Source organism: Porites lutea, chromosome 4 (genome assembly GCF_958299795.1).
Source record: "Porites lutea chromosome 4, jaPorLute2.1, whole genome shotgun sequence".
Lineage (NCBI taxonomy): Eukaryota > Metazoa > Cnidaria > Anthozoa > Scleractinia > Poritidae > Porites > Porites lutea.
Genome location: NC_133204.1, coordinates 42,835,651 through 42,860,333, shown reverse-complemented (window position 1 = coordinate 42,860,333; position 24,683 = coordinate 42,835,651). Strand labels below are relative to the sequence as shown.

The window sequence follows — 24,683 nt, the reverse complement described above, 5'->3', positions numbered from 1 at the left end:
CCCGCCTTAAAAACGCCCGTGAATCGCCATCCTATAGGATGTCACACACGCTACACTTGCCATTCAGTTATTCTTTACTTTGGGCTCCTGGAAGACCAGATTTTTGCTTAAAACGTTTCTGTTACACGATTCGGAACAGTTTGATGTAAATATCGTAGAAATACACTTCATTTTGGGGGAACTGTAATAAAATTTCTTTCTTGAATTTGCCCGCCTTAAAAACGCCCGTGAATCGGCATCCTATAGGATGTCACACACGCTGCACTCGCCATTCCAAAATTTTTTACTTTGCGCCTTCGGAAGACAAGATTTTTGCTTTAAACGTTCCTATTACACGATTTGGAACAGTTTGATGTGAATATCATAGAAATACACTTCAATTGGAGGGAACTGTAATAAAATTTTTTTCTTCAAATTTGCTCGCCTTAAAAACGCCCGTGAATCGCCATCCTATAGGATGTCACACACGCTAAACTTGCCATTCAGAAATTCTTTGCTTTGGGCCCTTGGAAGACAAGATTTTTGCTTAAAACGCTTCTCTTACACGATTTAGAACAGTTTGATGTGAATATCATCGAAATACACTTCATTTTGGGGGAACTGTAATAAAATTTCTTTCTCGAATTTGCCCGCCTTAAAAACGCCCGTGAATCGCCATCCTATAGGATGTCTGCACGCGCTGCACGCGCCATTACAAAATTCTTTACTTTGCGCCTTCAGAAGACCAGATTTTTGCTTAAAACGTTTCTATTGCACGATTCGGAACAGTTTGATGTGAATATCATAGAAATACACTTCATTTTGGGGGAACTGTGATAAAATTTCTTTCTAGAATTTGCCCGCCTTAAAAACGCCCGTGAATCGACATCCTATAGGATGTCTGCACGCGCTGCACTCGCCATTCAGAAATTCTTTGCTTTGGGCCCTTGGAAGACAAGATTTTTGCTTAAAACGTTTCTATTACTCGATTCGGAACAGTTTGATGTGAATATCATAGAAATACACTTCATTTTGGGGGAACTGTAATAAAATTTCTTTCTCGAATTTGCCCGCCTTAAAAACGCCCGTGAATCGACATCCTATAGGATGTCACACACGCTACACTTGCCATTCAGAAATTCTTTGCTTTGGGCCCTTGGAAGACAAGATTTTTGCTTAAAACGCTTCTCTTACACGATTTAGAACAGTTTGATGTGAATATCATCGAAATACACTTCATTTTGGGGGAACTGTAATAAAATTTCTTTCTCGAAATTGCCCGCCTTAAAAACGCCCGTGAATCGCCATCCTATAGGATGTCACACACGCTGCACTCGCCATTCCAAAATTCTTTACTTTGCGCCTTCGGAAGACAAGATTTTTGCTTTAAACGTTTCTATTACTCGATTCGGAACAGTTTGATGTGAATATCATAGAAATACACTTCATTTTGGGGGAACTGTAATAAAATTTCTTTCTCGAATTTGCCCGCCTTAAAAACGCCCGTGAATCGCCATCCTATAGGATGTCTGCACGCGCTGCACTCGCCATTCGAAAATTCTTTACTTTGCGCCTTCAGAAGACCAGATTTTTGCTTAAAACGTTTCTATTGCACGATTCGGAACAGTTTGATGTGAATATCATCGAAATACACTTCATTTGGGGGGAACTGTAATAAAATTTCTTTCTCGAATTTGCCCGCCTTAAAAACGCCCGTGAATCGGCATCCTATAGGATGTCACACACGCTACACTTGCCATTCAGAAATTCTTTGCTTTGGACCCTTGGAAGACGAGATTTTTGCTTAAAACGCTTCTATTACACGATTCGGAACAGTTTGATGTGAATATCATAGAAATACACTTTATTTGGGGGAACTGTAATAAAATTTCTTTCTCGAATTTGCCCGTCTTTAAAACGCCCGTCGTATCAGCATCCTATTAGACGTGAGGCAGACCGCACTCCCGAAACCCAGAATATTTTATTTTCCGTGTCGAGAACTACAATTGTTTACTAAAGACGTTTTATCTCAAATCACGCATGGATTTTAACCCAACACAATGAAGTAACACTTCACTTTGAGCAATTTAACTTCGCCCTATTCGTTACTCGTCTTCGAGTTATGCGGAATTAGCTGGAATTGTTTGAAAATTTTCCTTTTTTATATCAAATAGTCATTAATATTTTAGTCCTTCCATTTTCCGCTGTATCAAAGAGGCGGAATTGTTTTTATTTTATCTAAATTATAACGGTTACTTGCACAGATAGTTGTGTAGCCTATGGACCGCCATATTGCCCGTACTATAGTACGTAATTCAGCGGGTGATGCCCGCGTAATTTGGTGCATTTTCAGCGGGTATCACCCATAGGGGTTGCGTGAATCGGGTGATTTACCATCGCGCTCATGTGAGCAGGAGTCGTGCCGTAGTACTCTGCGATGGGTAGGTTTTCGCGAGGATCTGTCCTTCTGTTAATTTTGTTCTCTACTGTTTCGGTTGTTTACTATAGCAAAAGGTGCCATTGTTATAAATTTCAAAGAATAAGTTATTCAAAACGTGGATCAAAGTTCATCCCCCAAAGAACACTCAGCGAGTCAGCTACTCGAAGTAGGTCAACTGAACACGCAGGTAGGCAAAATGTACGTTTTAATAGACAAAGGAAAACGGAAAAAAGTTTGGGATTACTAGGTGCTTTAGCAGAAATGTTTTGTAGATCGCAGCGAAGAGTTGCGAGCGCACCCGTCGCACCCCACTTCCCTACAGCCCTGTTCTCGTTGTTTTACTATAAAACCCGGCTGTTTCGATCATTGCACCGGTGGATAGACAGACAGTTTTCAAAATGCATAGTTCAGCAGCTTATTCATCACAACGTAAAATAGGTAAAAAAAAGCGTAAACCATGGTAATTGTGGGGTGAGGGTAAAAGAAAGGATATATCTGTGGCATGACTCACTCTTCAGGAATGGCATAATTATGTGAAATGTAATGAATAACTAGAAACTGAAAAAAAGTTGAATGATTTTGCTGTATTTCGCTATGCCCTAGTATTTTTTAGTCTGAAATATCACACGTCTGCTTCCCCTGACCCGTGGGAGGGGGTAGAGAGAGGTGTCTAAATTATACCAACTTAAAGATGTAGGGGGTGGGGGGCGTTTTATTAGACTAGCCTGGGCCCAGGCTCCACAGTGGTGGAAAGGGTGAAAAAACAAACAAACAAACAAAAACAAAAATCGGGAAGCTTGTTGTAGTTAATCAATAAACCGACATTCGATCTCAATCGTTGATAATTTCCGATATCAATCGATAGAAATCTATAAAGAAAAAGTCGTGAGTTTAGAAATATTGATTTCCGATAGAAAATCACTGATTGTTATTGAGTACTATTGATTGTTATCGGAAAAAAAATTCGGTAGAAGTACGACAAAAGATGTCAGCGATTCAATTCCTGTCAATTCTTGCATGGAGTGGATTTCCAACCTAAGCGAGATTGCAAGGAAAGAAATACGAATAGCAGCTGATGGCGTTGGATGAAATGGACATGATAAATCTGATTTATAAAGAAAGATGTTAAAAGATGGAAAAATGTTGTAAATGCATTAAAACCAAAGAAACAAAAATTAGGACGCGGGGAAGACTATGCCTGGTTTGACGTAGGCGCAGATGTAGGATAAATTCTGACCGATTTCCTAAATGAGTGGCGAAGGCGCAAGCTTCTAGCGGGGTCTAGGGGGGGGGGGGGGGGGTTCTCCCCAAGGAACTTTTTTGGGATTTTTACTCCTTAAGTCCCCTTTCCTGGGTTTCCGAGTCATTCAGACAAGATATTAGCCAGATTTCAACTTGGAAAGTGTTGTTTTATTTTTAAAAATATATTATTATGACTGAAATGTGACCGATTTCCGTAAAACGGTCGAAACCGGTGTGGATCTGCGCCTGTGACGTAGATGCTGAAGTCAAAACTAAAATATGTCACGATAAAGCCGATCTCGTCAGTCTTGTTTGCCAAATCTCGGTATCGTCACCTTCAGAATATCTGAACCACATACTCCTCAAGATTATTGCCTGTTAAATGCTTGTTATCGATTACTATCGATTGTAATCGATTTCTATTGATTAACTACGTCTGGTAAATGAATTTATCAGGTCGTTTAACCGAGACGTAAACATTTCCAACAACGCTTGCGTCTCCGCAAGTAAACATCACGTTTACGGCAAACGGCCAAAGGAAAGACTGGACTACCTGATCAATTTTTCTTTTGGTGTTTTCAAAGTAAACAGATTGGAAAAAAGTATTGCACTTGAAAGAATTAATGGCTGGGGGTCAGATTGCAGAAAGCGACCGTCTGTGTGCACTGTGAAGATGAGTTCAATCACCGCATACCGCCTGGCTAGGACAGTTGAAAGAGCGCCAGTCTGCTGAGCAGGCTCGAGGTTTCAAACCCCTGCCGGACCAACACCGTGGATGTTTCAAAAAAATATCATGCTGGCTGTGCAGTGTATAATAAAGACCTTATCTCAGTTTTGATGATCGCGTCATTGGGAGGTGGCATTTGTCTTCTTTGTCCTTCCTTATAAATTCGAAAGGGACGTAAAAGAACCCAAATTGGTGTTCAAAGAGTGTAGGGGATGTAAACTACGCTGGAGGTGGAGGTGGTGGTGGTGGTGTTGTCCATCTTTTACTAAACAAGACGCTACGGAGCGTACACTTCGGCGTCGTGATTGTGGAACTGATTAATTGCAAATGCGGAGGAATAGTAAGAAATGAAATATGGTAAGAGTAAGGCGTTAATTTGTGAAATTATGGGATTTGTCAGGATATTCTGAAAAAAGTAACATCCAAGAGGCCTACTTGCCAAAAACTAGCATTTCGGGACAAATAGTCTCTGAGATACTAGCCCAGTTATGCTCTGATGTCTCCATACAAATCCTTCTAAAATTTGACTTGGGTCTAAACCATTAGACCCAAGTCAAATATGAGGTTACTGGCGTGAATAACAAGTCTAACAAAACAAACAGTGAAAAAATAATTCTCTATTTTTCTTAGTCACATTAGGCTTCAAAAACAGCATAGCAGTCTCATGTACTGATTAAAGATATGTGAGGCATGGGTAAGGAGTCAATTACGTTGAGCATGGAATTGGCTAAAACTCAATGTTTCGAGTTCGAAGGTTTTGAGAATAATTATTCACTGACTATAAGCACGCGGGGATGTCGGATTCACTCAAGGAAGTTTAATACCAAAAGAAAATAGCCTTTACAGAGCTTTAAAACACAGCATCCGCCAACACAAACTTGACTTGAACTTAAGTAGAACTATAAGCCTCTGCCAATAATAACAAACTCTCACTTAAACTTCACATATCTCACGGCTTCCGCCAACTTGTAAACACAGAACTTGAAAATCGAAATTCGTCACACTTGACTAAACACAGCAGTCCAACTCGTAGGAAAAAACTTCGTCAAAAGTACTCGCTTGGAGCTTGTATACCGTTTAACATAAGGTTCTAGAAAATACTAAACAGGCGAATAGTTGTAGCTTTTCGACATATTTTATGATCTCAGTAATTGATGCAAATCTGCTGACTCATGCTGAAATGTAAACATGTCCTAATTAAATTTTTCATGAATAATCCAAAAGCGTAGAGAACGTTCGAGAAAGTCACGCAACGCATGAAAGCAATTTTACTACGTAACACTCACAAAGACAAAATGTCTTTGTGTAGCATTTTGTAACTTTAAATTCATCATAAACAGTTCGAAAGGAGGTCTCACTCGTGAAATGTTCTTCAACACTCGAGGAGAAATTTCGTTTCTCTACGCGGCCATGTAATATCCTCTATTTATTCCTCGAGTAAATTAAAGACTAAACTCGAAGTGAACTCAAGATATCACGAAGTAGTCCGGTCTGATTTCGTGAAATAGCCGAAACAAGTAGAAAAGTCACGAACTTGCACGCCCAATCTTGTCTAGATACTGGTGCATAATTTCATAACTATGTTTCATAGTTCGCACTACCTTGGGTCGCAGTAGCGCAATCGGTTAATCCTCAACTTAGAATCTCCTCTGATCTGACGGGTCACACAGGTGAGTCGGTTCAAACCCCGGGAAAGCCAAAATAATAATTCTTTCTTCCTCAAAAAAGTTAAAGAAAAGATCAAAGAAATCGAAGTGATCTCGAGATCTCGAACTAATTCGGCTCTCACTTCGTCAAATAGCCGAATAAAACCGAAAACCTACAAAATTTGCGTGCCCAATCTTGCCAAAAAATGGCAACTTTGATACATTCCTGAGAGTTGCGAAACCTTTACTTCGCGTTCCGCCGAAGTAACAAGAAGTCGCCGTTTGCCGTAAACAGGAGTCAAAACAAATTCAGCAACATAATCTTGTTCTTGGATTAAATTTTGTTTTTTCATTTGTGGCTATGGTAATGTATGATAATGAGTCTGAAACGAATTTCAAATACAGTTTAAACCAAGGATAAACCCTAGCCCTTGAACCCATAAACCCTATTCAGTTGGTACCGGGGGAGAGCCCCCTTTCTATAACTTCAAGACCGCTTATGATTAATACCGCCACCGAAATTACACAGAACAATGCTTTCATTATTTCCAACATCTGGGCATAACTTGATTGACACAATGACGTAACTTGACGTCACTGTGACGTCATATTGTTGAATTTATTGAAAAAATCCGAATTCCATCTATTTTTCCCCTCAAAGCGAAAATAGTGTCTGACAAAATCTAGAAGTTGGCAAACACCTTACACATTAAATAATCTTAAACAATAGCAGTGATGTAATGAAGACGTCATTCGTTGTAAAAGAGGGATCTAGAACCATCCGCCATCTTGAATCGGTCATTTGGAATTCATGAAATGTATTCCATTTTACTTAAAACCCGCGTATCGAGGTAATCATCATAGAAAAATTGATCTGTGTATAAAAGGATGCTTAAAAAGCACAAAAATAGATAAACTAGAAGTTCTCATTGAGAAGGGAAGTGCTGCCTTTAGTTGCGAAGCGAATAAGACAAAGACAGTTTGTAGAACAGTTGAACATATAAACTCTTTTTATTAAAGTCAATAACTTAGACTTGCTGGCATTATGACACTCTCAGAGCGTAATATAAAAAATGAACCGATCACGATGAAAAATATGCTTACATTCATATAACTCGCTAAGGTTTCAATACCATTTTGTAATTCATTTTAATAATTCACGAAATTCTAAAACAACAGCAGTGCTGATAGTCTGTTCCTTCACTGAACAATCATCGTACACAGGATCGATGAGATGAGTTGCGAACAAATGACGTAAAGGCCAAAACTTGTTTATTCACAGGTCACGTAGATGTACAGCACATGCCGTTCACTTATGTAACTTACAATCCTGATTACCGAGATAACAATCTATATGACAAAAGAATACTCGCTATAACTAATCTTGAAACCTGAATAAAAAAAATAGACCGAAAAAATGTTCCGTACAATACGTCTTGAACTGTTCTTACCGTTTAGGCCGTTTAAAAAGACAGCAAGCATCCGATAAACTACGATTTCTGCAAAGATCTTACATGAGAGCAAAACAAAATGACGGGTTGCTCCTAAGAGAAAAACAGGCGCGGCAGCTAAGCAAACCGCTGACTGCACAGTGCTGCAGTCACAGATGACCATCGAACCATGGAACCATGGAAATCTCAAATGGATCAAGAATATGGTCTGCTGCCGGCTGATGCCCGGCAGCAATAAATAAATAAAATAAAAACCGCGAGTTACACTCTCCTCCGCAAAGGCTCCTGCTGTGTATTCCTGAGGCCTCTGTGGAGGAGAGACCGCAAGTTATGAAATTCCGAGAGAAATTATCACTGTTAAAACCTGAGCTCAGCATCTGACATTTTGTCATTTTGAATTCACGTTTCTTCTCAATCAATCATTAAAAAGCCTGGATTACACTAACAGTTATAATGAATTTAACGAAATATTGCTCAATTAAGTGTAATGCTGAAATTCAATAAGTAAAAATAAAAATAGATCCTTTTTGTTGGAAAAAAACAAATTTTGAAAAACATAGCGGTTACACTCGGTTGCCATGGTAACGTAAATGTTCACGTACACCTCACCAGAACTGTTTCCAGATAATTTTAGAAAAAGTCCTCATAGTTCCAAGTTATTCAACTTTTTGGCGAGGGGGGTTCCAAAAGCCTTCCAGTCTGAATAGGGTTAACGGCAACTACTTCACTCTTGTTGACAGAGCTGACTTTCTTGTGTGAACACAAAACCGGGCTAGGTCACATGAACAGGGCCTTATGGGCGTAACTGAAGACAATGTTTTTGCTTGCGTTTCAGCTGAGGACAGCAAGTTTATACCGTTAAACTACGACGATACGTTTGCCTATGGATGCCTGCATGACATACCCATTCCATTCCCAAGCAGGCCTGATACAACATTCACTCCCGAGGAAGAGAGAGAGGTTCTTATGGAAATTTTCAAAAAAACAGATGGTCGTAACTGGGAAAATAATATGCATTGGGGAAACTACTCAGTGTCTCACTGCCTTTGGTATGGAATTACGTGTGAACGTACAAGTCGCTACGTTATCAGCATCTTCTTGGAAGGCAACAATTTAGCTGGGACTTTTCCAGGAAACCTTTGGAAGTTACGTAATTTACAGGGATTGTGCGTTGATAGTAACCGTGAATTGAAAGGAAGTGTGGGTGAGATTCTCTCGGGAAATATGACAGCTTTACTAAGAGCTAGCCTCGCCTTCAACAAACTATCTGGTCCTATTCCTGGTGAGCAGTTAACACAGCTAAGGTCTATTGTAAAAATCCAGCTTTGCTGTCAAATGGGGGAAGGTATTTCTGGGAAAATACCGGAGGACATTGGAAACTTGACGGAACTGCAGGTTCTTAGCCTTGGGGAAAACAAATTGCACGGCTTAATACCGAAAAGTATTGCAAAATTGAAGAAGCTCAGGTTTCTAGATTTGGAAACTGCAACCAATCTAAGTGGAGGCTTTGAAAACTTATTCAACTTGTCATCTTTACGCTTCATGCATCTTTCACTTTCTGGACTAAGGGGAACGTTACCAAAAGAATTTGGGTCATATTTTCCCGCAATGATCGAGTGTATTTTACCAGGAAACCATTTTTTTGGCCCAATTCCTCAATCTGTTGGCCAAATGAAAAATCTAGTGCATCTAAACCTCGCCAATAACAATTTTTCAGGACAAATTCCGAAAAGCTTTGGCGCAATTCCCAGGCTTCAAATTGCTGACCTCCGGGGAAATAAATTAACTTCACTGGAGGAAGGGTTCAACTTGAAATCCCAATCGCTTGAGGTGTTGATTTTTGCCAGAAACAGAGGGCTCAATGTCAGCTTTGGCACCTTCTTGGAAGCCATAGAACCGGTTAATCTCACGTTGCGTATTCTTAATATCAGCGAGTGCCTCTTTCATGGTGGCGTCCCGTTCAAGTTATGGAAATTCAAAAACTTAATTTCCGTTGATTTGAGTGAGAACAGGTTATCCGGACAACTCCCATCACCCCCTGATAATATGCTATTTCTTCTTGAACTTGATGTTTCCTCAAACAACATATCAGGCCAAATTCCAGAACAGTTCGCAATGTTACTTGCTTTAGAAGTTCTTGACGTTTCAAAGAATCCTCACATGGGGGAGGAGGAAGAAAGTGGAGCGTTGCCAAACTATATGACGGTTGATCTCACAACCTTAACGCAGCGAAAGCAATCCGACAATTTCAAATGCCCCAACGCGCGTCTCAGTTACAATAATGGACTAGTCGTCTTGGATCCCAACTACTACCTCTATCGCCTATGCATTTGCGATGTTGGATATTATGGTTCAGGTAAAACATGTTTACCTTGTATGGAGAACGGAGAATGTAAGGATGAGATGCTGCCTGCACAGTACATGGTTATGAAGGTGGGATATTGGCCATCTTCTCGTGACCGGAACGTGACTCATCTAGTGCAGTGCTCACAAGCATTAGGGGTAGGTTCTCACGCAAACACATCGTGCAACCCAACGGGAATGTGCAAATGTGGAGTTCAATGGCTGAAACAGGGAAACAAGTCAAGTATCGAACCATCCACCTTCTGCACCAAAACATGCCTCTGTATTAAAGGAAGCAAAGACAGATTCTGCTCGCTCTGTGAAGATGGATATTACAAACAGGCAATCCTTTGCTATGCCTGCCCAAAAGCGAGGACTAGTGTGTACATCTTGGTTGCTCTTGTTGTCTTAACCATAGTGCTACTAACGCTTGCTTTTGTAGTTTTTTATGAGAAGAAACGCTTTCTGACTATTGTGTTTGTCTTCTCTCAGATGATCCTCTTTGCGGTTTTAGCCATGCTTCGTATCATTCCCGGTTGGCTTTTTGGACTAAATGTAATCGCCCTTTTTGTTGGCTTGGCTGGAAGAGGAAAAACGGCACGTGGAATATTAAAGATAAGCGTCTTTTATTTCCAGACCTTAGACGCCTTGATTTCCAACACCGATGTTTGGCCGTACTATGTTCTTGCAGCTCAACGATATATCGGCAACGTGTTTAACCTCCGTTTCTCTGGTCTGGCTTGTGAGGTTCCATCATTTTTTACGCCACTGGGCGAGCTTCTGTTCCTTATTCTCCTACCAGTGGTCTGTATCTTGGTTATCTGGCTTTATTATTGTCTCAGTTATGCTGTACTCTGGTTTCGAAATTCTCTTGACAGGCGATTTAGTTTACGAAATAGCTGTTTACAGCTTTCCATCGTGTGCCTTAACCTTACTTACTTCCCAGTTGTCAAGAAAACGGCTTCTGTCCTGGCTCCATGCGGAGAAGATAACAACCACCATTTCCTCCTTGAAGCACCATGGCTAGAATGCGAGGGTGGAGTTTACACCATGTTACAAGTGTTTGGTTGGCTTGCTTTGGTACTGTATGTGATCGGAGTGCCTTTTGGAGTATTCTTACCGCTTCTGTTGCGCCAGGCCAGCAACAGAGAAAATCTTAATGCGGTAGAAGACCAAGAAACCTTGGACAGTTGGCTAGGATCCATCTACCTTCCATACAAGAAAAAATTTCGCTCTTATTTCGAGGTATTATTTCTTATGCGGCGAATGCTGATTGCATTCTCACTCTCCTTCATTCCGCGGGCTTCACCATTTCAGACAATCGCAATTTGTGTGGTGTTGTTAGCATCCTTGTGCTTTCAGCTTCTCTTTAAGCCCTTCAGTGACTCGTACCAAAACTTGTCGTTGGAAAACTCAGCTGAAACAGTGGTTCTTTTAAGCCTTCATTTCTCTTTCATAAACATCCGATATGCAGCCTTGAACCAGGAATCTTCCGAGCCTATTGTGTGGATGCTTGTTGTGCTTAATTTAGTTGTGATATGCGGCCTAGTTGTTTCCATAATTCTTCTACTTGGAAGGGCCCACGTTCAACAAACTCCTACTAGGGCTCCTCAAAATGAAGGAGGCGAGGAACACGAAACGGTCACAGCTGGACAAGCAGACGCTCCGTTGATCGCTAACTACCCTTGAGAAGAACAATAGGGGGCCCTAAATTGTTCACTTGAAGTATCCGCTGTTTAATAGGTTTCGTTAATGTTTTTATTATGACCATGGAGTATTTTAAAAGGCAAATAACCCTCAGTAGACTATTGTAAGGTTTGGTTTGTGCCTCTCTGAAAACAGGACCAGGCGTCCACAAATTACGACAAAACTCATCTATCGTTTGAGTCAGTTGAGTAGCTTGAAAACCGTGAACTCCCTCACGAGTCCGAAAGAGTGCAATTAATACTGAATAATAATCAAATGTCGCCGTCACCCACGGGTGGTTTTCATACGAGACGCGTCACTAAATTAAGACAACAGACCTTTGTCACGCGGCGGCCATTTGTCTAAGGAGATTTAAAAAGCTTTGTTTATGCACGGCTCGGCCTGCGTAGAGAGAACGAGGCCAGCGGTGCGTAAACCAGGGCGATAAACAAAGCTTTTTAGATCTCCTGACACAAGTGGCCGCCGCGTGGCAAAGGTCTATGCTAAACACTAAAATAAACACTAAAATAGACAGTAAAAACTACAAAGTCTGCTTGTTCCTATCTAAAATTGTACTAGAAATTGTAAAACAGTGTTCTGAGCTTTTCTAAACCTGCGAACATTTTCACTGTTTCTGACTTTAAGAGGAATCGTTACATTCTTTGAATAAAAAAAATAAAAAAATAAAAAAGAAGAAGAACGTAGTTGGCCTTTACTACAATTCTCAAATCGCTGGCAATACGCGTTTGGTATTAGAAAAAGTGATAATTGGGATCCAAAAAGCCTTTAAGATGATAGGCAAGTCAATGAATGCGCTATCGAATCCGAAGATTACCGAAGCTCGATAATCGCCTGAGAAGATGATGGGGTTGAACCATATTTCGACCATTAACCTGCTCATGAAAAGTTCCCATGTGATCCAAGGGTAGCACTGTTAACATCATAAGAAACTATCAAAATATGCACTAACCTACGGGGTTCCCATTCTTTTTTTGATTCCGAGCGCTATTGTTTTCCTTTTTTGAATGTTCTAGCGTTGGATTCAATAACCGTTCCGATTGTGCTTCAAGCAAGGGTCAAAAAACCTTCCCAACACTAGTTGCCCGAGAAATATTAGCATAAGCTACGTAAATATTAAGACCCAAGGTAGGAAAATTAATTTTTGTGTTAAGTGGCCATTAATCATGATGGCGTAGACCGTAACTAAGCATGACCAAGCGCATGATAGTGCCACCAACACTTACAAATGAAAGAGCTATATTAACATCTTAAGAGCATTCCTCCATTCCAAACTTAAGGAATTGTAATTAAGCACATTCGCCGAAAAGATAAAAAGACATCTCTTGAAAGCTAGCATCATCATAGTACCAGCTCTGGGGAAGACATAAAAACAAATGGAAAAGTCTGCAAAGAGCAAGCAGCAACAGCAGGTGAACACTGGCAAAACGAGGTACGAGAGAGACATGGCAAAGTCCTTTGCCGTCATTTATCACAATCTGAAACGCCTGCAAGAAGACAAACAAAATGAGCATAAAAGGGTGAGAAGAAGCCTCAGTGAGCCACCAATTGCTGCATTAACGCAAACCGAACACCAGCCAATCGGGAATAGACGACGATCAGATTCAATTGCAACCAGGTCTGGGGGTACAACAGATTACAAGAGAAGAGTGAGCTTTTGTGATAGCTTGAAATAAGTCCAGCGTCACTTCCAGACAATATGTCTAGAGTCACCGTAAAACGCGAAAAACAATTCCCTCGCGTTTGTCACTCGGCAGTTAAATGTGTGAACCTAGTGTGAAATGTTTGAGCTGCGTGAACCTAGCCATCTACATGACAAGTAGCATGCATGATGCTGGCCGAGTGGAGTGTTGCACGGTGAGGACCAACATTGTAGATTGACACGGCTTTGACGTTTGGGTGGCTCGTTAAACGGAGTTAATAGCTTAGCTGAGCTTAATAGTTGCCTGGTGAGAGAGCAGTCTTTACTAGCGTGTGTTAGAAAGTTCTGCTGTTTCACTTTTGGCTCATAATTTTCTACAGGATTTATCTGAATCATAATATTTATTTAATATCTTCAATTCTACAAAAAATAATCAGATTACTACTACCTCTGAAAATTGTAATTTTAAGTCTCACACTTTACTTCTATAGAGGATTTTACACGGCGGCGCAAAGATATGAATTTTGTTTTGCGAGTGGTGAGAACAATATTGTTTTTCTCCACGAGAAAATAAATTTCATATCTCCAAGCTACCGTGTAATTTTCTTTTTATTATATACACAAGAGTGTTTACCATTTGTCTTTTTAATTTCTCACTCCCAGCAGAAATGTTTTCGGGAACTGCTGTAGTTTGGCGGCAGGAATTTCTTGAAGTTCTCTTCTTTCGTCTTCACTAGTAACGAACTCCTTGAACAATTTTAAGTCATACAAAGTTCTCTTCCTCGTTCGTCTTCTTCTTCTCCTGCTCTTCAGAGAGAGATTTTATGTCAGCTTCAGATAACTTCACGAATCTATCGCTCGCCATTCTTCTGTTATCATTTGGCAAACTGTGCACAAACAACAGTTTGAATGTCGGAAAATGATGTCATACTTAGATATCTTTATTAGTAAGGATATGAAAAAGACGCTACTCAGTCAAGTTCCGGATGTAGTTTCGTATGAACTTTACGAGTGGTTTATTATCCACTAAAACACTCTTGTCTATATAATAAATAATATTATTCCACTCACTGAAATTTAGCTTTGCTAAAACCTGAGTTAGCTTACTTTCGATCCTGCTGTTTATCTCAATGTTGTGAGTAAGAGGCTTGCTGTGGACGCCGTTTTAAACGATCAACTAGGGACTAGTCGCTTAAAAGGAAAATTTACGTTCTTCCAGTCTTTATCGCGATTTTTCGTGCCCATTTACTTCATCAAAAGTGGGCGAACCACCTGGAGTTGAATTCCTAGGATCCCTATCCAAATTCAGAGAAACTGGAGAAATAGACATATTTAAGTACTCCAAGGGAAATTTTGCTGATATCAAATCTGAATTATTGGACTTACACCTATATTTCCTGGATGATCTGCGAGCAGGAACGGTACAGGAAAAATGGAATATGCTAAAGCAAAAATTATTCTCCCTTGTAGAGAATTACATTCTTGTTAAGTATACATCAACCAGGTATAACCCTCCTTGGCTTAATCAGACCTTAAGAAAATTAAACCGGGGAGTTCAACTGTTCTATAATGTACAGAAACGAATCAGATCATGATAGAGCTAAGTATAGAGATGCTAGGAAGATATAAAAGTAGAGTCTCAATAAGTCCTATCGGGACTATGGTTTACTCGATGCCTCCATACTTGAATAGCCCAAGAAATTTTTGGAGCTTTGTTAAATCTAGAAGACAATATAACGTTGGTGATTACCTATTACAGCAAGATCCTACAACTGTTTATGACAGTTTAGGCAAAGCCAACCTACTGAATAATTATTTTTATTCTGTATTCACTAAGGAGGATAAAAGTTATATGTCAAGTTTAGATCCTAATTCATCCTACCCAAATATGGACCAGATAGTGATTACATCTGCAGGCATTCAGAAACAATTAAGATTCTCTAAATGTAAATAAAGCAGGTGGTCCTGACAAGGTGCCTTCACGTATTTTGTAGGAACTCCTTTGGATTAGCTCATTCCAGTGCTTGCACAGCTTTTCCAACAATCTCTAGATCAGGGTATGCTACCCGGTGACTGGAGAACTGCAAATGTTGCTCCAGTCTTTAAAAAGGGCAAAAGGTCGCTTGCGGGTAATTACAGACCAATATCACTAACAACAATTACTTGCAAAGTCTTAGAGCGTGTCATTTGCCACCATATTTGGGAACACTTTGAGAACCATAATATACTCACAGACTTCCAGTATGGTTTCCGTAAACGAAGAAATTGTTAAACCCAAGTTATATCACATTACAGGATTTAGTGGATGCGGTAAATAATGGTAATCGATGCCCTTGTATTAGATTTCTCTGAGGCATTTGATCGAGTACCACACCAAAGACTACTCTATACGCTAACATGCTGTCCTGGATTGGGTTGTTTCCGACCCAGAGAACACAGAAAGTAACCTTGGATGGAATTGCATCAAATCGATGTGATGTAATCTCCAGTGTCTCCTCGAGGTACTGTGCTGGGACCGCTGCTTTTCCTATTATAGATTAATGACTTGCCATTAGCTATTTCCTCTACAATAAGGTTATTTGCTAATGATTGTTCCCTGTATCGTACTACTATAACTGGTCCTTGGATGATTACTTAAATGCTCTATCCAATTGGGAAAAGGACTGGCAAATGTCATTTAACATAGAAAAATGCCATACGATCTCCTTCCCTACAAAAACGAATATTGTTACACCATATATCATCTTAATTGTCATACATTGGATAGGGGCCACTACCATTCATATCTAGGCATCATGCTCTCACAGGACTTGAAATGGGCAAATCATGTTGCGCAAATTTCCTCAATTGCTAAGCAGACTCTTGGCGTTATTAGGAGGAATTTTAGAAACACCTCCATACAAAGCAAATTTAAACTTTACTGTAGCCTAGTAAGTCCTAAACTAGAGTATGCTGGTTCCGCATGGTATCCCTATCTTCAGAAAGATAAGTACCAGCCAGGCATGGTCCAACGTTCTGCTGCTAGATGCTGCTTTATGGCTCAAGACAGCCAGGTATTGTAACCAAAGTGCTGGAGAAACTAGAATGACCCTCTCTTGAGGGTAGATGGAAACTCTCTCGATTGACTATGTTCCAGCGTGTTGTCAACAGAAATGTTGACATTGAGAAAGATTTGTATCTAACTCCTTTTTCCCATACCTCAAGAGATGGTAATTCTATGTTATCTCTGAGACCTCATCAGCATGCAAATAACTTCGTCCCATGGACTGTTAAACACTGGAACAAGTTACGCGATGACATTTTAATACAGTAAACATTAATGGCAATGACACTTTTAAGTCCGCAATCCGTAACCATCTTGTTAAGCAAGGAGAGTGGTTTTTATTTTTAATTTTAAAATTTTATTTTACTAAAGTTTTTATTTCGTTTCATGACAATTTTTAATTGATGATGTTATTTACGGAATTTTTTATCTGACAATGTTACTATTATTTTTGTTAAATGGATGCGATGAAGAATGCTGCTTTATCAGTTAATAACTGAAAAGTAGACGTAGACGTTCATGTCCTCCATAAAATGTAAAATTCGGAATTTACACGTCTTAGTCATGCAAAAAACGGCAAAGAAATGTACAAAAAAAGTGTGATGCACGTGCAAAGTTATTGTTTTGTCTGATCTAGACCTTTTTTTATTCTTGTTGCCATCACGTCGTCGGATCGTGAAGTCCCTACTGAAACCTCCTTAACGCATGCAGTGATTGGCTCAGCAATTCACGTATATCTCATAGTAAGGGCTTGCAAGTAGCCACGACTAGAAAGTGACGGTGTCTCAATCAACCTCGTTCCTAGGGTCTCTCCTCTCTCGCTTGGGCGGGAAGATGAGAGACCCTGGGAACGAGGTTGTGTCTCCATTATCTCATAATTTTCTACAGGAACAGATCTAGAAAACATCACCTATTACTGATAGCCATTCTTGAAATAAGGATGTATACAAATCACATGTGATGTACCGATAATTTTTCTTTCCTTCTGCGTAACTGTCTCTCGGAGCGGCTAAAAATCGTGAGAATTCTTATCGCTAAACCTCTAGTATAATAGAAGTTTTTTTTTTAACAGAAGTGATCATTTGGAGTATACAGTGACTAAGTGGAAACACTTAGTTCAGCTCATACTGACTAAACGTAGTAAAACTCGCCTCATGTAAAATAATACAAGGCAGGCACGCTGCGGATTCCTTGTCAGTGGAACTTGGATTCTGGATTCCAATCATCAGTGGAATTCCGGATTCCTTGAGTTGTATTCCTGATTCCAAAGCCCATGATTCCGTATTCCACAAGTTAAAATTGTCCGCGTTTTTCGGAATCCGATTGTACTTTACGTTGGGCGAGTAAAACACTCGCTAAAACAAAAATTGTTCGATATTGAGTTAAGTTGATTCTAATGCACTTGTAATGAAATGAGTGTCCGCGTGTCTGCACATGTTCACACGCGCTTATTGTCACAAAATGCACGTGAAGTATACATAAACTTCATGAACTTTGCTTTATTGACTTTGGAACTCTGTGTTTACTTGACATGAACATTTAATTGTTTCGCAAATCTATTAATCGAGGTCATGAATTTGATAACAATCTGCTCTGATTGTTTAAATTAAAAACCTTAAAAGCTCATCTCTCTTACTGTCACCCCCCGCTATCACGAAGTTTTTGGAATTGTGAGCCTATTTTGTTAAAATATTCGGTACGTATTAGAATGAAATCACGTGGAAAACACAGAGGGCCTCTCATTCTGATGAATTATCTAAGGACGTTCTGTCTTCTGTTTTCAGGAGATACTTTGATCTGTTTGATTTTAAGAGTCATGTGATCGACAGTCAATGCGAGGCATTCGAAATATTTTTAACCCTAATTCACCTCCAGAATGAATGATGGAATTTTGTATGGTATTTCTAACTTTTGAGTGTTTTAACAAAATCCTACGAAGTGACCATTCAAATGAAACCGTAGTCAGTACAGATAACTCTCAGCATTTTAAGAATTAATGAAAGTTGGAATTCTCTGATATGTTTGTTGACTTTGGCCACTCCTGGAAGCGAATGGGTTAATAATATTCCATGTTCTTCCATACTTGAAGATTTTATCACCAGTTTTAACAAGACAATATAATGCGACAATTAAGTGTCGATACTTGTCTGGTATTTACTGGATGGGCGACCAAGCAAAATACTAAAACACATTTCACATTGCGGTGTTCTGACTGAGCTGACTGGCGTGGCTTAAATATAACTAGCGAACCTGATTTGCTACCAATCTAGACGCCAATGGAAACTTCGAAGACCAAAAGCAACTCCAGATATGAGCAGGAGATTCATAGATCTTTCACGGTTATCTATCACAACATAATACGGATTCAAGACAAGACTTCGCTCGAAAGAAACAGGAGACACAGTCAACCCAACTTAAACACGTCCGCTACGACTAAGCCGTTGAAGCCACACAATCTAGTCAAATCACAGTCCCTGAAGGAAGCTTCACCTCTGGTGCCGAAAAGGAGAGTTAGCTTTTCCTCAGATGGACATCAAATTTAGGCCTTCTTTGAAGTGTTGTGGCAGTAATTTAGTTTTCAAGATATAATGAACATTGCTCATCAGTACCTCACAAGCAAAGTCAACGTTGTTCACTGTTCAGAGTCACAAGGAGTGCGGGCTACAAAATATGAATATGTTCCTTGAAAACTATCAAATACATTTTATTAGGGACGACTGAAAGAAAGAAAATGACACGACCACGAGAAGAACGAGGAACAGCGGAGTACGGCAGTCTTCCATTTTCTGTTCTACGCTAAGAAGGACGTACATGCAAATCAGCAACCTGACTTTCGATTTTCCCCACCATGGACTATATGAAACGCACTTACTGTACATTAGAACTGCCCAATTATCATTGAGTAATCGTACAGAGCCTGCTAGTTCTGAACTGTCAGTTAAAGGAGATTATAAAAAGTTAGCCTTCTTCTTCTAAACACTGCTCTATAACACTCATTCGCAAAAACTCGCAGCGGTTTGTGGAATGTGAATAGACTGGCTATGCAGTAGTTTTTTTGTGTGTTCGCTACGCCACTTTTTATGGTCAAGTAAAATAGTTAATTGAAACAATTCGATTGTCTGTTAATAATTAAGTTAGCATTAATAGGATTAAAGAGTGGCTCTCACTCGAACGGGGGAAAAAAGGTAAAGAGAGACTGGAACGAGCTAAAGAGCCCATTAGGAAAAAGTGAAAGTGTCATTTCGCAGCGGGCGGCCCAGACTCGAAGGCAGCCCTTGCCATTTGAATACAACGGTATGTATGGTACGAAAGGACATATGTTCTTAATTCTGTCTTTTAGATCGTTAGAATCATCTTACCTTGTAATTTGTGTTGTATTTTTTACTTTCTATTGACTCCCTGTTCGCTTTCGAGCCATTTCGAAGTGGTATTTGCCAGCAAATTTCTACTTACACTTTAAAGTGAAATAAATGAGGGCTGGCCACTCTTTACATTCTATAATATAAATTCCATAATTTTCAAAAATGTCTCCCTACTCACCAAAATTGTCATTATCTGATCTGCCGATAAAATTGTCTCTCTGTTCGATACTTCTAGAGTTCAGGTTTCATCGGTTTCATCAGAATTACAATTGTGAAGCGCCTGCTTTCAAACCATTTGTCTTTCCCCCAGAGGCGTAGCGCTGCCGTCGTAGACAGGAAAATACATCAAGTAAAAGTTTATTCACGGTAATTTTGAAGGCGTTGCAAATAGCAGAATTTTTTTAAAATTCTACTTATTTCTGAATTCTCCTTGGAAATTCAATTTCTATCACCTTAATAGAGCCTGGGTAGCCTGCGGGCGTTTTCATGTAAAAATCATGATGAATCAGTATATCACAGTTCAAGGGAAAATGGATTACTTAATTCCTCAAGCGACTCCACAGATCGACAAAAATCGACAGATCGACAGAAATGTTGATTCGCCTTCCCAGCGTATGCCATGGGAGAACTGCTGAGCGATTCCCAGCTAACAGCTCTCCCATGTGTTGTGTGCTTTGTACCCACCTAGGCAGTATAGGGGATCTATGATACATGACTTTGTCCTTTCATAGGCCCGACGGCTATGCCATGCCTCGGCCATGAGCCACTACCCAGGTGATATATGACTGTGTGCATGCGTTAGGAACAGGATGGGCCGTGGATTGATGCATGTATATTTGTGTCACTAGCTCTTGAGTTTGCCGCCTTTAAACTATATATCGGCTAGCCGGATTGCGCATCGCGCAGAATGCCTGAACATCATTAATTATTCATAGTCATCGACGCGGCAAATTTGAATGCGAGCGCGCTTTGAATAGCCCAGAATTAGAAGAGAAAGGACCCAAATTGGTCAAGTAGAACATGCTTTTCTCTTTTTCAGAGTTTTAATCTTAACTTTCACGGAAAGCAATGATGTATCAACACTTTAAGCCTTAAACGAAGGAATATAAGTAAGTATAAAGACTGTTTTTTATACTTGGAAAAAAAAAAAAAATCGGTCGTTTGCAGTATGGACGCCACTTTTGACAGAGATTTTCTGAACATCTTCACCAGCTTTCATATTTTCACACGCGGTAAAAGAAAGATGAGACCTTTCTGAGCAGAATCCGTTTTAATTTTCAAAATCCGTAAACGAGAACCACTGTTCTTTCGATTTGAAAACTGCTAGTGGTTGCTGAGTTTGAAAATGGTGCACTTTGGGCGAGTGGGCTATTGTTTTATGTCCACGACTGAATAAGAATGGTTGACAAGACTGACACAATGCCCATTCAAGAAAATCACTCAATTGTAAAATGGTCCAGGGTAGCCGCGAACTTTTAAACTGATCGCTTTGCTTCAGCTGGTTCATTGCACCTGCGCCCGACCAAACCTTGCAATGAACTTGGAAAAAACCCTATTGCAAAAACTGAACTTACTTACCCGCCATTTTGGTTGAATTGCTTTTGGGGGTCAATATAAGAGCTGACATCTTTCGAATTGGAGAAGCACAATATTACAATCAGCGACGAGTGCGCTTCCGCGTTCAATTTTAATCACCTCGCAGTGAGTTTATTTACGACATAATCGAGATCTCTAAAAGTACACTCACAATTCACCATAACCAGCTACCTAGATCATTCTCTCTTGCAGCTACTGGTGACCAAATTAGGAAGAATTTTGCGATTAATGAACCGATGGAGTCAAAAGTGCAGCTTCCTTGCAGGTTAATGCACCGTTAACCAAGAAGACCTGGGGACGAGGTTGAGTTCTTTTGGTTGTGTAAACAAAAATGGCGGACATTTCACTCGTTTCAAGAGTAAGGACTTACGCCGAAATAATAGCTAAAAACATGGCAAGAACAGCAGGAAGACCTGACTTGAATGGCGACATCTGCTATTTGGAGAATATTTGCGGAGCTGAACAACCCTAAACGTGCACTATCGAAGGTGAACTTAACATCGATGGAGGTAAGCATGTTTTAGCTATGTTTTTAAACTAGGAATTATTTTGAATGAATAATAAAACAATTATTGAATTCGACTTTCGTATCATATGAAGAATTATGAAGATCTCGGAGGGTGTTATTCGCCTCCTCGATCTCCGTCATAAGATATTCAGCCTCATTCATGATTACTGTTAATTATGCGTGTGCTTTTAGCCAATCAGAATCGGGGAAATATTTTGAATGAATAATGAATATAAATATCCAAAGAGTACATAATTTGTCTTTAGCCAGAAACAATCCTTAATTTTATTTAGAAAGAAAAAAAAAGAACATTTTTCAAGGATAAGGCCCTGCTAATCAGTACGGTTTCGATCAATTTGTAATTTTATGCGAATACGCACAAAACAAATCATGGCACCATTCCGGTGGAAAAAATTAGGAATTGAGTTAAAGAGTACTTTGTATACTGAACAAGTTGAATTTATTGAATCAGCAAGTTTTCCAAGACGTCTAGGCAGTTTTATGAGACAAAAAGTACCTGGTAAGATACTGATCGAGAAAAGCTATATTAGGTAGCTGATTACTATACAGTGCTTTTTGGGCGTGCATTCATTTCTCACTAATAGGGGAAGTAATTATTTCATTGTTCCAAACGTTCAAAAGCTTTCAAAATTAAGAGAATGCTTTTTAATCGCGAGGAGTTCCAGTACCTCGATGGCTGTGCCCACAGAATGGAAATGAATTAACTAATGAAAGATTTCCATAAACTAAACTGGACGTTATTTTGACATTGATCACTATGTAAAATATATATTGAAGGGACTAATATGACCCTGTTCTCTGAATCCCAGTTTCCAGAGACGGGATCAGTGAAATTACTCGTCGGCGGCAGATCAAGGGATGAAAAACATGAAACATCCAACTGCGAAATGCACATCAGTTATCACAGTTGCCTAAGGTTACTTAGGCCTAGGCCAAACGTCGAACTTTTCATGAGAGGGACCAAACTTAGTGAGTTTAAAGTTCATGAAAGTTCGACGTCGACGTCTGGCTCAGTTTGGATCGTCCAGATGAACACGTTCTACAGACGGATAGAACGTCGGAAGATCGTCTTCGGGACAAACTAGTCGATCTTCACTTGCGACGAGCTGAACTAATGAATTAAAAATTTGTATGATGACGTATATTTAGCTTCGTTCTGGAGAAAATGTATTAAAATAGCTTTTTTGTCTGATTCATTTAATTGGCTAGAAGCGTCCTCGTAAGTTCGACGTCTGACCCTATAGACGACCCAAATTAGAGTTTGGCTCGTCTCATGAGAAGTTCGACGTTTGGCCTAGGCGTTAGACTCTAATGAAGGCTCTTTCCACTGAATCGCATTAAGTTTTATATCTGAGCACCTTTATACGCAATCACGACGACAGCGGCAGTGAAAATGTTACTAAAAAATCATTTTGGGTTCCTTTTAATTCTATGACATTTATTTGCCTCCATCAATTTGTCAATGGAAGGCCTCTAAGTTTGAGGAAATAAAATGCTTGAGGGCAGTAGTCAACATAAGAGTTGAAAAAGGGAGATGAACTTCTTTGTGTTCAGCTACGTAAGACAAGTATCGGAAAGTTGTTCGTCGTAGTAGTGCGGGAGAGTGTACTTCAACGAAATGTTCCAAAAAATTTGATCAACACGAAAAGCTCAGTGTTGTTTTGCTCCTAGAACCAATAATTGTTTCCAAAGTTCTCTGTTGCTGTCGTCTTCGTGGTTGCTTAAACGTCCTGTTATAATGTTCTAGCCACTTTGCAGACTTTGGTTTACAAGCAATTGAGCTTTTGCAAAATATAGATATAATTATATAGCACTTAACACTAAAGTTAATTAGCGTTTCTGTCTTATTCCACCTTCAACAATCCATGTTAAAATTCAATCTGATCTCTACCGTACTCTCCTTTAACTGAGCACTGCCCCCTTCATGTTTTTTTTATCGTCGTAAGCTTAGAGTTTAACCATGGCTTCTATTTTATGATTGCTAAATCCTTGCGTAATGATTGGTGCTGTAGTTAGAATCGCCCCATTATACATTTGCACATCGTCTCCACTCAAGCTTGAGATATGCATAAACGAAACTTCTGGCATGTTTTTAAAGATCAACATGATCACGTCAAGCCGGAGCAGTTTTTGCACTCACAGGAACGGATTTGAGAAACAACAATCGACTGCTCGCATCCGTCACCAAAACGAACAGGTTTTTGCCTGACTTCTTTGGGTGCACAGCATTCGCATACTGTTTGAAATCTTGGATCATTGCCGTCGTCTTCGGCGGGAACAGGGATTGCATATGACTTACAAGTTCCTACGCACATTCCCAGCTTGACTCTCGTCTGTTTACAGTTGTAGCCACCTTGAACTGAGATCACCTCCTTATGTCCTTTATATCGACAACTGGACGAGGAAGCAATTGGCGCCTTCAACAGTTGAAGAATAAGGACGAGAAGCCACATTACTGCCACGCGATTAAACTTTGACATTATCTGTTAACAAAACAATAGACATCTTACGTTTCATCCACCAATTGCAGACTATTCTCTGGAGCAATAAGTACACTTAAAGAGTTAAAGGAACACGTTCTATGGTTGCATGATCGCGTGGTTACTTACATTACAGTGACAACTGAATCGCAAGGGTTGTTAAAAACACTCCATCTAAAGAGATTTTGTCATGAAATATCGATCAATACATGGACACGCTGTCGCCACAATTTACGTAAACGTGCATAAAAAATATCACTATGTGAGCACGAACAAAAGTTTGTCCAATTTAAATTAGTTACATGCAAGTTAAAGACTCTTCTTGAACTTGCAGATTAAAGGATTCTAACCCTTTAAAAAGCAACGTGGAGGCTGTAAATTCTATCACCAAATCAATATATTGCACAAGCCCAGCTCTGGATCAACTCGAGAACAATATGGGCGCATTTGTGTGTTAACTGTGACTAAACTCAAGTCGTTTGTCAGAATAACGAATATG

General features: G+C 39.7%; 1 protein-coding gene across 1 annotated transcript; it reads left to right on the top strand.

Moving 5' to 3' along the window:
• Positions 1 to 2,416: 2,416 nt before the first annotated feature.
• Positions 2,417 to 12,174, top strand: LOC140934724 (putative leucine-rich repeat-containing protein DDB_G0281931). The gene is made up of 2 exons (XM_073384300.1): positions 2,417 to 2,606; positions 8,321 to 12,174. The coding sequence occupies exons 1-2, from the start codon at positions 2,417 to 2,419 to the stop codon at positions 11,515 to 11,517; spliced, it is 3,387 nt and encodes a 1,128-aa protein (XP_073240401.1). The 3' UTR covers positions 11,518 to 12,174.
• The last annotated feature ends 12,509 nt before the right edge of the window (positions 12,175 to 24,683 follow it).